The 11,647-nt window shown below is 43.0% G+C and overlaps 3 protein-coding genes across 3 annotated transcripts in view; all 3 read left to right on the top strand.

The window, feature by feature from the left end:
• Positions 1-270: 270 nt before the first annotated feature.
• Positions 271-1,503, top strand: T265_02495 (hypothetical protein; the record flags this gene model as incomplete). Its single annotated transcript, XM_009166758.1, has 1 exon — positions 271-1,503. One exon carries the CDS (start codon positions 271-273, stop codon positions 1,501-1,503), a length of 1,233 nt encoding a protein of 410 aa, XP_009165022.1.
• A 441-nt stretch (positions 1,504-1,944) lies between these two features.
• Positions 1,945-10,715, top strand: T265_02494 (hypothetical protein; the record flags this gene model as incomplete). The annotated part of the gene is made up of 3 exons (XM_009166757.1): positions 1,945-1,998; positions 5,391-5,558; positions 10,653-10,715. 3 exons carry the CDS (start codon positions 1,945-1,947, stop codon positions 10,713-10,715), a joined length of 285 nt encoding a protein of 94 aa, XP_009165021.1.
• A 561-nt stretch (positions 10,716-11,276) lies between these two features.
• Positions 11,277-11,647, top strand: part of T265_02493 (hypothetical protein) — a gene marked incomplete at both ends in the record, with an annotated part of 1,203 nt that continues 832 nt past the window's right edge. The window contains one exon of the mRNA XM_009166756.1: positions 11,277-11,595. Within this exon, the coding sequence (XP_009165020.1) occupies positions 11,277-11,595 (319 nt within the window). The remainder of the gene's footprint in view (positions 11,596-11,647) is intronic.

Genomic DNA, 11,647 nt, shown 5'->3' with positions numbered 1-11,647 from the left:
CGAATATTGTACCAACTGAAACATGAGGCGGCCTGATGCAACACATCCACTTGTTTAAGATCATCATAAGATTCAAATTGGTTCCAGGTGAATCTCCCGTCCAAATCTATATTTACTTTGCATAAAGACCATTTGCTCAACTCACTCATTTGAATTTCGTTTTCAGCTAGAACAAACGTCTTCATCTTGTCAAAGATTTTGTGTGGTCATACGTTTATTACATGGATGACTTAAACAATGCTACGCTATTCCGTGTCACATGTTCTTAGTATGTCCAAGCAATACGAACAGTTCCATCCGAATGCTCACCGTGACATGTCCGATGATGTGGATAACCTATTCCCCCAAACAGACTCAGATTCGTACACAAATCAACAGATACCGCAAAGCAACGGGGCCCCTACATCGAAGTCGAGTCAACCTCCAAGCCTAATAAACGAATCACCTAAACGGTCCAAAAAAGGGTATCAGTCTTTGAAACAAAGATTACACAATGCACACTTCTTCATTGGGAATCGCTTTAAAAAGACAAGTGAAAAACCATCAAAAATGGATCAGCAGTCTAGCTCCAAGTGCGAAAAGGTACCTGAAAATTTGATGGATACTGCTCAGTTATGCGATAACTTTCAGAAATTAAGTACAAGACAACGTTGTGCAAGCTTAGAAAAACTGACTGTACCACATGAGAGACCCAATCTACCTCAGATTATGAGAACACGGGATGATAATTCCTCTGATCAAATGCCTGACTACCCTCTTAACGGTCCCTCATATACCGCTGATGAAATTCTATCACACGCGTTCCCAAGGACATTACTTCAGGAGCCACACTGGAATCGCAGGCCTAGTCAAATTTCGCTATGGGATACACAGCGTGACGCGTTACCGGGATCGGTGCGGAACAGCACGACTGGTTTGTCCTGTACACAATCACAAATGGGTGAATGCTTCTCAGAGTTGACGGCGGCGTATCATCTCATTTTAATTGGTCTCGGAGAAGACCCACAAAGACAAGGTCTAATCAAGACACCAGAACGTGCTGCCAGGGCAATGCTCTACTTTACCAAAGGCTACGAGGAGCGTGTAAGCGACTTGCTGAATGGAGCCATTTTTGATGAAGATCATAACGAGATAGTGGTGGTGAAGGATATTGAAATGTTTTCAATGTGCGAACATCACCTAATCCCGTTTATTGGGAAAGTTTCCATCGGGTACCTACCTAACAGGAAAGTCATTGGACTTAGCAAACTTGCTCGGATTGTGGAAGTATATTCGAGGCGATTGCAGGTGCAAGAACGCCTGACCAGGCAGATTGCTGTTGCCCTGACCGAAGCAGTAAAGCCAGTCGGTGTTGGTGTGATAATTGAGGCAACCCATATGTGTATGGTGATGCGTGGAGTCCAGAAGGTCAATGCGACTACCGTTACTAGTACTCTGTTGGGTGCGTTCAAGGAGGACACAAAAATACGCGATGAATTTCTCGGACTTTTGGGGAAGAAGTAGAATTTGTTCAGCTCATATTCGTGACTTAGTGTCCAATCGCAGTCAACATGATATCAGAAAATTTATTCCCATTATTTTGTCATGGAAAGACAAGCAAACAACACGCAGTTAGTCCGAGAGCAGCCCATGTACTTTGTCCTAAAAATCAACATTCTGCAATGATGTTTATGGTATCGTTTTAATTATGCGATATCAAATTAACCAAGTTGAAATACAATCCTATTGCTTTTGTGACCGAGTTATACGCGTCCACTGAAATTGATAGCTTATGGAAAAGGTGGCCTGGATTTCAGACCACTTGTGACCGCGTTTGAAGCAGTGATCTATTTCCAACGCGATCAGGTTTTTCAATCTGTCGATAGTTCAATCGTCGACATCCAAGTCACCCGTGCACGCTGGACGCGCCTGAATTGTCACATATGAACAGGTCAACATGTTTACATGTTGTACAATGTGATTGTTTTCCTCTACGAACCGATAAGAAACGGGGAACACGTAAATTCTATAACTAACTGAAGGTTTCAAGAAATACCTGACTAAAAGCTTCTGACTAGAGGGCTCATCGAATAGCCCAGCGATTAGTTCAAACGAAGTCAGTCACGTCGTCGCTGAAATTATAACATTCTTGTCTGTTTAAGGATTACTATTCTAGTTTCTGCAGCATATCATGATAGAATAGTGGAAGTCTACTCTCTGGGGTTCAAACATCAAAACGAACGAGATTGTGCACTAGTGAATAGGCCTATTAAGAACGAAACTAAGCCTCATCACCTCCAGCCTTCTGATGTGGACCGACCAGATTGATCGATTCAGATCAAGGAGAGGTATATTCAAGCGATATGTCAGTAGTCAGTTAGAATACTTTGTGTCACTTGCGGGAAACGAAAAGAGTTTAAAATCCTTTACCAAATTATACACAGTATACAAGACGATCCTAGGGAGATGCGGTCAAAATCAACCACTTGATAGTTGGACATGATACATGTACCCGTCAGTCTAGCTTAAACTAAGTCGTTTACTGCGTACCGGTTAAATTGATCACAAGAGAGCGAGTCTTACGGTCTACACCGATTATATTAGCGGGTTTCTGTGGAAATGCCATAGACTACCGGAGGACAAATTACCGAGCCATTACGATCACGTGGACACGCTGACGGAATTCATACAGAAATGGGTGAATGTAAATGTGGGCTCTGTAGCATTCACACTCACCTCACCATCATTTGAACAGCTCTTATTCTGTCCTATCGGGTGAGTTCAAGCCATGACTCGAGTTTTGCTCTTATTAGATCTCAACAGTGGTAGACATCCCTGATCGTGGCGGGGTTTGCAATACGGATATCTGACAGAAGAAGGAGCATGTTACTAGCATTCAGTTATTGCTTGTGAGCTCTAATAAGAGCAAAACTCGTGATCGATTCGGAGTGGACTCTCGAAAACAGTGTGCAAGGCAGAAAGAAGGCTGGCCAAATGAGAATGATGTGAATGTGTATTCGGACCCAGAAAATAGAGAGGACAAATCATTGTCAAATAATTTACAACCATTAAAATAGACAGGAAGCATCGACTTCATCTACTGTTATAAAATCTTGCACTTTCCTGCACAGAAGTGGTGGGAACTGCAAAGAAAATCACTTTGATAAAGATCAATTTTTTGTAGGCACAGGAGCATCAATAAAAATACAGTTTTGGCCCTCGTGTTTATGCAAGTTTGCATAATCCAGGGAAAATGTTGCATCAAACTCAGTATGACGAGAAGCCCATCAAAATATCGATTTGGGACATTTTCTGCGTGTAAACTTCAAACGGGGCTGTTTATTAACTCGCATTGACCGAAACCCAAACACGTTGGAGAACGAAGCCTCAAAGTTACAAGACCATTTGCTAGACCGAACCAGGCGAGACTAAATAACGTCCATTTATACATACCTACGTAACTGAATGATATTCACTTGTTACTGTTTTCAGCGTTCATCCATTGCAAGAGGAATTAGGCAGCGCCAAATTTGGACTAGCTTTGAGCATTGCCTTGTATGCAAATTTTTTCGCAGTCAGAAACAACTCCGTTCGCGGCAGCTGTTCTGAGAGCAGAGCGGAAGAATCTGTCACACCCACGCAGATAAGAGTGAAACCCCAATGTCGCGAAAACCCATGTTAGTTGGTTCAAAGAAACTTGACTGTCCCTTTGCAGATTTGTCGTCGGATTAGCGTGTCATGTGTAGAGCCCGAAATGTTTGCGGTAAACACACGTTGGGAGGTAGAACATGAACGCATCTCAATTTCGGCAAACAATAGCGATCGATTGACGGTGACTGGAACGATACAAAGAAAAATTACAATTAATTCAAAACTGAATAATGCGAGGATTTTTTTTACATCTGTGCTCTGTAAGCACAAAAATTGAATAATCTGAGTTGCGGTCGGTCTTGTGAAGGACGGGCTATTTATACTACTTCCGGAGGCAAAGGACTGGTATAAGATGTATCAGAAGACAGGTCAAGGAGAATAAATTGTTCGCCTTTTAATTCCTATGTATGTGAAGGTACCACTTTAGTTCAAACGATATTTACCAACTACTTTTTATAGTTTCTACTTAATTGCTGTGCAGCACACTTTAAGCCAAATACATCTGGACGCCATTGGCTGGGGATTATCATTAAACGGATTCGTCACCTATGTGGGAGTAATTCAATTGCGCGGAAAGCACTCAAAGAACAAAAGTCACTGGAAATTTGTGAATAGTGCATTTAGCGTAAAATTTTATTCACAGCACTAAAGAGAACAGGACTGTGTTTGCCGGTATTCCACTGTATATATTAGGCTAAGAAATTGGCAGAACCAGATATTCTGTCTATCAGTTGTCAAGCTCGTAAGTTGTCGGAATAACATCAGAAAAGCACTTTTAAACGTCACGGACCACCAGTCGGTGCGTAACTGGAACGAAACAGAAGCCTGCGTGGTGTAGGTCATTGGTGCGCTAATAACGTAAAATCAATAAATCAAACACTTATGGTCACGTGATTTCCACGGTGAGTGACTCTCTAGACGCCGACTGGCCATTGCTAACCTACGCTGAAATCGCGAACGGAAATGGCACCATTAAAGTGGCTTCAGTTAAATCGGTTTACTCTTTGGTAAATAGTGCCATTTGCCAGACCGTCACATTCTTCCCCGCTTTGACAGTCCAGCTGAAATTCGGTGAACAAGAGTGCAGAGTTTCGGAACTGGGCTAGCTGAAAGCCGAAATGTAGGTTTTCGGACGTAAACGTAATGTGGGATTTGGGCAAAGATTTCGATGGCCCTTCATCAGATTAGAGACCCTGAAGGCGAAGATAGATTTACAGGACAGCATCACTGTCAAATAGTAAACCTTCCGTTTTTTCTCCAGAGTATTTAATCTTTCAGGAAGAAACCCAAAGAGGCGTGTAAACTCTAACCAATATCGGACCAGCAAGCACAGTCAGCAGAATCTCACTACAACCGACCGATACCGCGCCAAATAATTTTTGATATGAAGCATCCTATGATGAAGAATCTTTCCATAAAATGTCATTCGTCACGCTCTTTCTAGGCAAACCAGGATTGCGAAGTTCCTTTTATAAACAGAATTGCACCAAAGAACCCTATTTGCTAGTTTGAATAACGTTACTGAGATTCATTCGTGAGGTCGGCTCACAGCAAAACATTCGACCGAAATTCCATTACTGAAAGATACAGTTGAATGTCGAGCTAAGGCCCTGTCGCTTCGCAAACTACTGCTATTAGTGCACAGGTGAGGTTAGCCATAACACAACTCAGAAGGTGTATGCACTAATAAGTATTTACTGTGGTTGACAGTAGTTTACAGAAGCGATTTGCAGAATATATAAAAATAAAGGCAATATAAGGTGTGGAGCAAGTCAAAATGGAACTTATCGTATGTGAGAGTCCCTTGGCGAAAGTCCGGACGGTGGGAACTTGTTTTCTCCGCAGTATTGCTGCTACACGTGTTCCATAATTGTCCGTGGACTTGTGATGTTTGGCTGACTCCTTGCTCTCTGCGCGCGCGCGAGTCTGTGTGCTGACTGTTCAGTTTCCGTATATGTAGGTCCGTTTGCGTACACGTGGGCGCGTCAGCACGAGTGGTTGCTACGCTCACTAGACGGTGCAGACAATCGACGTCTGATGAGTCACCTTAATGTGACGTGGCTGTGGGCATAAAAAAGACAAGTCTCGTGATCCAGTAAGCGATTGTGAGTTGAACAGTCAAGTGTGTGGGTGACTGGGTCGCTACACTGCTAACGTTTACGCTTACTTTTCCAAGTTCCCAAGCGAGAATCGCGGAAATGGTCTCCTGCTTACTTGCACCAGTTTATTGAAAACGCTGCTCACCGATATGTCATGACAAAATGAGTGAGTTTTCATAAAGGAAACTACTCACAAGTTTGCTAAGACCTGTTCAACAGCCCACGACCACTTTGCCCTTCTTGGGGCTCATAGGGTGGGTGCAGTCTTCGAGTCTCCGTTAACCTTACGTGCTACTTGAACCCAAATCGGACGGATTTCGACACATACGATCTTCTTTTATCAATTTTTGGTGGTTTCCTCCATGAAAATATACTGTGATATCGTACTAACTAAAGCATGAGGAGTCCTGTGCGCAGCACATTCAGTGGAAGAATATCACAAAATAGAGATTCAGTTAAGTCTCCCGTGAAAATTAAATTGATATGCAATTAAGGGTATTTGTCGAAATAACTGGGTTTTGTTTTGTGGCGGAGCATGGATCTGTAGGACAATGAAGCTTCATGATCTAGAAATAAGGGAACTACTCACAAGGTTGCTGAAAACTTTTCGACAGCCCACGACCGGTTTCGCCCTTCTTGGGGCTCATCAGGTAGGCGCAGCCCCCGAGTTTCCGTCGACCTTATGATCTACTTAGGCGAAACCGGTCGTGGGCTGTCGAAGAGTTTTCAGCAACCTTGTGAGTGGTTTCTTTTATGAAAATATGCTGCAATATCTCGTGTATCGTGCCAACTGAAACATGAGGCGGCCTGTGTGCAGCACTTTCAGTTGTAGAATATCATAAACGAGAGATTCACTGGATTCTCTCGTGAAAGCCAAATTGATTTGCAAATGAGTGTATTTCCCGGAAGCTTCAGTTTTATTCGCTGGTGGTGTTTTCATTGTTGATAAGCACGTGCCATAGGGGCTAGGGTTAGAGAAATTGACTTCATTTTACTACTCACTCGTTTGAGTAGAAGATTTTGGACGACTAGGAAGTTGGACTTTTTATGAAGGTCTGCGCCCATCGGCTATGCTCCTGGTTATGTAACGCTTCGATGTCGACTCCGTGTTTGACGGTCTCACGAGGACTAGCGTGAATGCACTTGGGTGGCGCGGCTACTGAAATCGATTGTGTTAAACACGAGATACCTCGGTGATCAGGAACCAATTACAATGAATTTATCTCATATCGGTGTCCAATTTCAATAAATCTTTAATCAAACTTTCACCTGTTGTCTCTATATTTTTTCGTGTCAACTTAGATATCCTAGTCTGGTCGTGAGTAAAATGGATGTTTGTAGAAGACAGAAGGATTACCACTAATTGCAAGCTTTAGCATGTTTACGATGTTCCCGTCTAACTGGATGGAAATCTGTGGAGATTTGCGAAATGTTCTTTCCATTAATCCAAGCAATGTTTCTTTTCTAAAAACAACGAGGTTGGGAATGTGAATTCCCCCCATTCGCTATACATTTTTCAAAGAGGTAGGCATTACCGATGTCGTCGTTTGTAGGCTCCATGAGTCCCACTGAGGGTGAAACGCCTCATTTCTACTTGTAACGTCCTAGTTTGATTGATAGAATCGCTTCTTTGGGATGAGTAGACGGTGACAGATTAAGAGAGAGTAGTTTTGTTGCCTTTCTAATGGATTTTTCCTGGAACCAAGTCCCGTTATTTCTACCTGCTGGAACTCGTTTTGCGGTACCAGGTTGCGAACAAGCCCCTGGATTTCGCGGAGACAATGTTAGTTATGGAACTGCATATTGAAATGTGTGAATAAAAGCTTCGAGTGCTGGTATTTCTGTAAGCTACTGGGTTCCTAGACATAAAGCATCAACGCCTGGAATAAACCGTATATGCACACGACATGTCATATTTGTCTTGATAACAAGAAATCCAATCCTGATATGTTTTTCCGCCCCCTCAAAATCATCATTCCCGATCGATCTGCCTGATTCACTTTGACATTTGGGCGTTGAGACAGACGGGCGGTGTAGGACATTTACCAGCTGAACGGAAAGTGCATCGAAAAGTGATCGGCGGCTCAAAAAAGTCATTCTGATAAATAGTTTTTTGCAAGAAAATCGGAATAGTGACACATTTGCAAATATTTCTAGAGTTCTTTCCCCTCGTATTTAAATAGATAAACTCTGAATCAGATTTCGAAGCCAAGTAACAGTTTCATCGTCATCTGTACGGAAGCTGATTAAACGTCACCAGAAAATAACATGGCAACTCAGTGCAAACGTTTTTTTATTTCCAGAGATGATCAGTGATTTAGTGTTTTAGTTTTCATTAAAGTGCCGAAAAGCAGCTACTATTAAAAACACACTGATGCTGGTAAAATGTGACAGGTTATTCTACCACTCACTCCTGGTTTTATACATATCTCTTCATATTGGGTTGTGCTTTACTAGCACCCATGGTAATGAATTTTATCCACTCATCTTTGACGCGAAGGCATGCTAACTCGCTCGGTATGACTATCTCATCCTGTCACGTGATTTGAAATCATGCGGGTTTTCAGGCCCGTCCAGAAGCCACATAGGCTTCAACCATGACAGAACCCTGATTTTTTCTTTCCAAAACAAGGGCTTTTTGAGTTTATTGTTGCTTTATATCTACGACCGAAGATGAAATCCGTTTGGTTTTGGCATCTCTTTTGAAACAAACAGCACAGAACATCCACCCTACAAAGCACTTTAAACTTCATAATACGTTACTCAACATGTGTAATTCTTGTTTCCAACACCACGATGATCGTACACCTCAGTCAGTAAATATACGGGGTTAAACAACTCCGGCAAAAAGTTCGGGCCTTGTTTTCTTTAGCAAGACAAAAGCTTTCATGCCAATCATCCCAATAGGTCTTTCGATTTGAAGGCTGAACATTCAGAATGGCGTTCGTAAGTTACCGCAAATGCTTCTTTTGCGCACATTGGCGCAAATGTTTGATGGAAACTGTGCTCACTTCGCACCTTTCTACTGCGTACGCCCAAGAGTTTTTTCAGAGGCAGTTCAACTACGTGGGGAGTTTACACATCTGCGTTTTCGCGAGCCCTTAGACCGAGCTATATGCCATGGAAACCCTGGTTGCTCCATTCAGCCCAATGCAACTAAGTTGTTCTTCGGGCAATGAGTGCCTCAGTGGTTTCGATTAATCCTAATGCCAGTTATTAAGCAAAGGAGGTTATGTGGTTTGGAGTGTTACATTAAGACCGTGTCAGGAATGACAGATGTGCGTGAGAACCAATTTTCGAGTGTTTTTTCCATTTAGCTAGATCCTAGCTTCCTTAGTGGATCGTCCGAAAAATAACACGACTGTGGCCAGCTCATTTCACTCGCGTTCTCATCTAGCAACGAAGCTCTTCACTGACAAAACTATGCTGTTGTACAAACTTTACTCACAGTGATAAACACGTCAAGAGCGAGTACCTTAAAGAAGGGTTTGGAATCATTTCTGGGAATGACCTAGAATCTCACAGTAGACCCTAACCGACGAACAACGTCAATGTGATGTCTCCTAAGAAAATGACCTCTTTTCAGAAAGAGCTCCCCTAAGGGAGTTTCTGCACAGTTCAGTCATCTGATGTTAGGGGAGATGAGGGCCCACACAGGTGGCCGGGACCATGGGTGACAATGAGGGATCAGAAACAATGGAGAAATTCAAATTCATTGATCGGCCAGTATTTATTTCCTGGATTCCCTCCTCACCGAGGAATTGGCTTCAAAGTAGGATAGGACGATGCCGTGTGACCGAATTCTTCAGACGTTGACATTAGTGGCTGTAGTCGCATGACACTTAGTCTTACTTGCTGGCGGTGACCATTTAGAGGCTTTGTGGTCCTTCCGTGGATAGTGATCTTTGATTAACCTTGTTATGTATCATTTGCTACACTGAGTAATCCATCGTCACTATTTTCAAGGAGGCTTGTTTTGGTACTTTGTGGAAACCCGCGAGCTACCTACCTACCTACCCGAGGGGCAAAGCGGTCGTGGACTGTCGAAAAGTATAAGCAATCTTACGAACGACATGTTCCGTTTGGATGACATACTTCAACATCTCGAGTACCTCACCAAATGAAACACGAGGCAACCTTAGTGTAGCGTGTCCAGTTAAAGACTACAGCATAAACGAGTCTCCCGTTAACACCAACACATATGAATGTATTTAGGTCCTAGCGTAAAACTTGGGGTTCAGGAAGCATACCTGGTTAACGGAAACTGGGGGGAATTCAGCTACCCGTTGAGTCATAAGAAGGACGAAATGAACATTAGTCTGTCGAAGGGTTTCTGGTACATTTATGAATAGTACGTTATGTCAAGTTTATGGTCATGATTTGTTTTGGCTTAGATTCAATTAACATCTAGGAGTAGCAGAAAGAGCAAACCAGGTCGGGATTTCACCTTTACACCTTTGTAGCAGGATCCTATTGTAGAAGTAATGAAAAAATACCTGTGGTAATGGGGCAAATGTAGTGTAGCTAAAGTCATTCAGTCAACTGAATACTGAAAGCTACACAAGTTTTGTGCTACTCCACAAACCCTAATTCATTTGCGTCATACAGAATGTCAATAGATAGATGGTGGTTGGATTCCGACGATGGGAACTCAGTTAAGAACTCGAAAAGCGATCGCAGGTGGGAAGCAACTGAATGTGACCAACGATGGGTCATTACGCTCAAGACCAAGGGAGTAACCTGACGTACATTATTCGGGGCCGAGTTATCTTGCTACAGACAATTCATGGCGGAACGGTTTCGATAGGTCATTTTCGGGTTTGGTCGGGAAAAAGTCGAAAGCGTTCGAACCCCGTGGGTTGGTAATTTATGGTGCATGTGACACGTAATCGATCGTAAGACCTCTAATTTTTGACCTGCTAGGACGGTCTTCCCAAAGGTCGTAAAACACGCACAGAGGAAGCTGATATGAAGGCCGTCTCTTAGCTTCTTGACGAAGGCAACCACTAGTGGTAGGAATTCCGGACAGTTTCATTTAATATGCCCGGTGAGCAGCCACCGGTTTTCTCATTTGAACAGCTAGTACTAGGTGTCTTATGAAAAGGATGAGGAATCTGCAGGAAATTCACTCACACTTGACCAAACACTGACTTCGAAGAACTGCAAGGCCTTTAGTTTCACGTCAAGTTAGTTTACACATTCGGTTAGAGATTTTGTTCCCGTCAATGTATTTCTGATACGTCAACTTTTGAGAAGCCAACACCTTATTGTGGCTCCTCTGAGAATACATCCAAGAATTCATTCGGAACTAGTCCCTAGGAAAAGCACTAAACATCTGTATTCTTTGGTGTTTGTTTTAATACTATCGACCGTCAATCGAGAACTCACTGGAAACTGGACGACTAGCAATCGGCTGATGTTGATCTGACTGCACGCCCTTTGTGTGACGTCATTGGTCCGTGTTATCATCCAATGAGATTAGTCGCTCCGAAACATTTAGCGCAGTGGTGTCCACCAAATGGTGCGCTGCATACATCACTCAGCTGAATGTCGTCTACGGTATCGCTTGCACCTGTGGACTTAGTCAAGCGATTTGCAGATCTAAAATTCCAGGAACATCTAGTGAAAGCCTCATACGAAGCAAACAAGATTTCAGTTCCGCAATCTGATGGTGCGAGAGAGTGGCTTACCAACAGTACCGTCACCTATCACACATCCAACACATTTCCAAATTCAGAGCATTTCCGACCTCGTTCATCTTGTGAACCTGAACAACAAACAGCGTTCGATTTCTTATCTCATGAACTTGTTTCTGGCAGTCCGACACTGGAAAGGTGCTCCATACCGACAAGGGACGAACGAGTGGGTACGTGTTTTTCATTGCCAAAAACTTCTTCAGTTAAACTGGAAGTCCCCAA

The sequence above is a fragment of the Opisthorchis viverrini genome (genome assembly GCF_000715545.1).
Source record: "Opisthorchis viverrini unplaced genomic scaffold opera_v5_32, whole genome shotgun sequence".
NCBI lineage: Eukaryota > Metazoa > Platyhelminthes > Trematoda > Opisthorchiida > Opisthorchiidae > Opisthorchis > Opisthorchis viverrini.
This window is presented reverse-complemented; position numbering and strand designations above follow the sequence as displayed.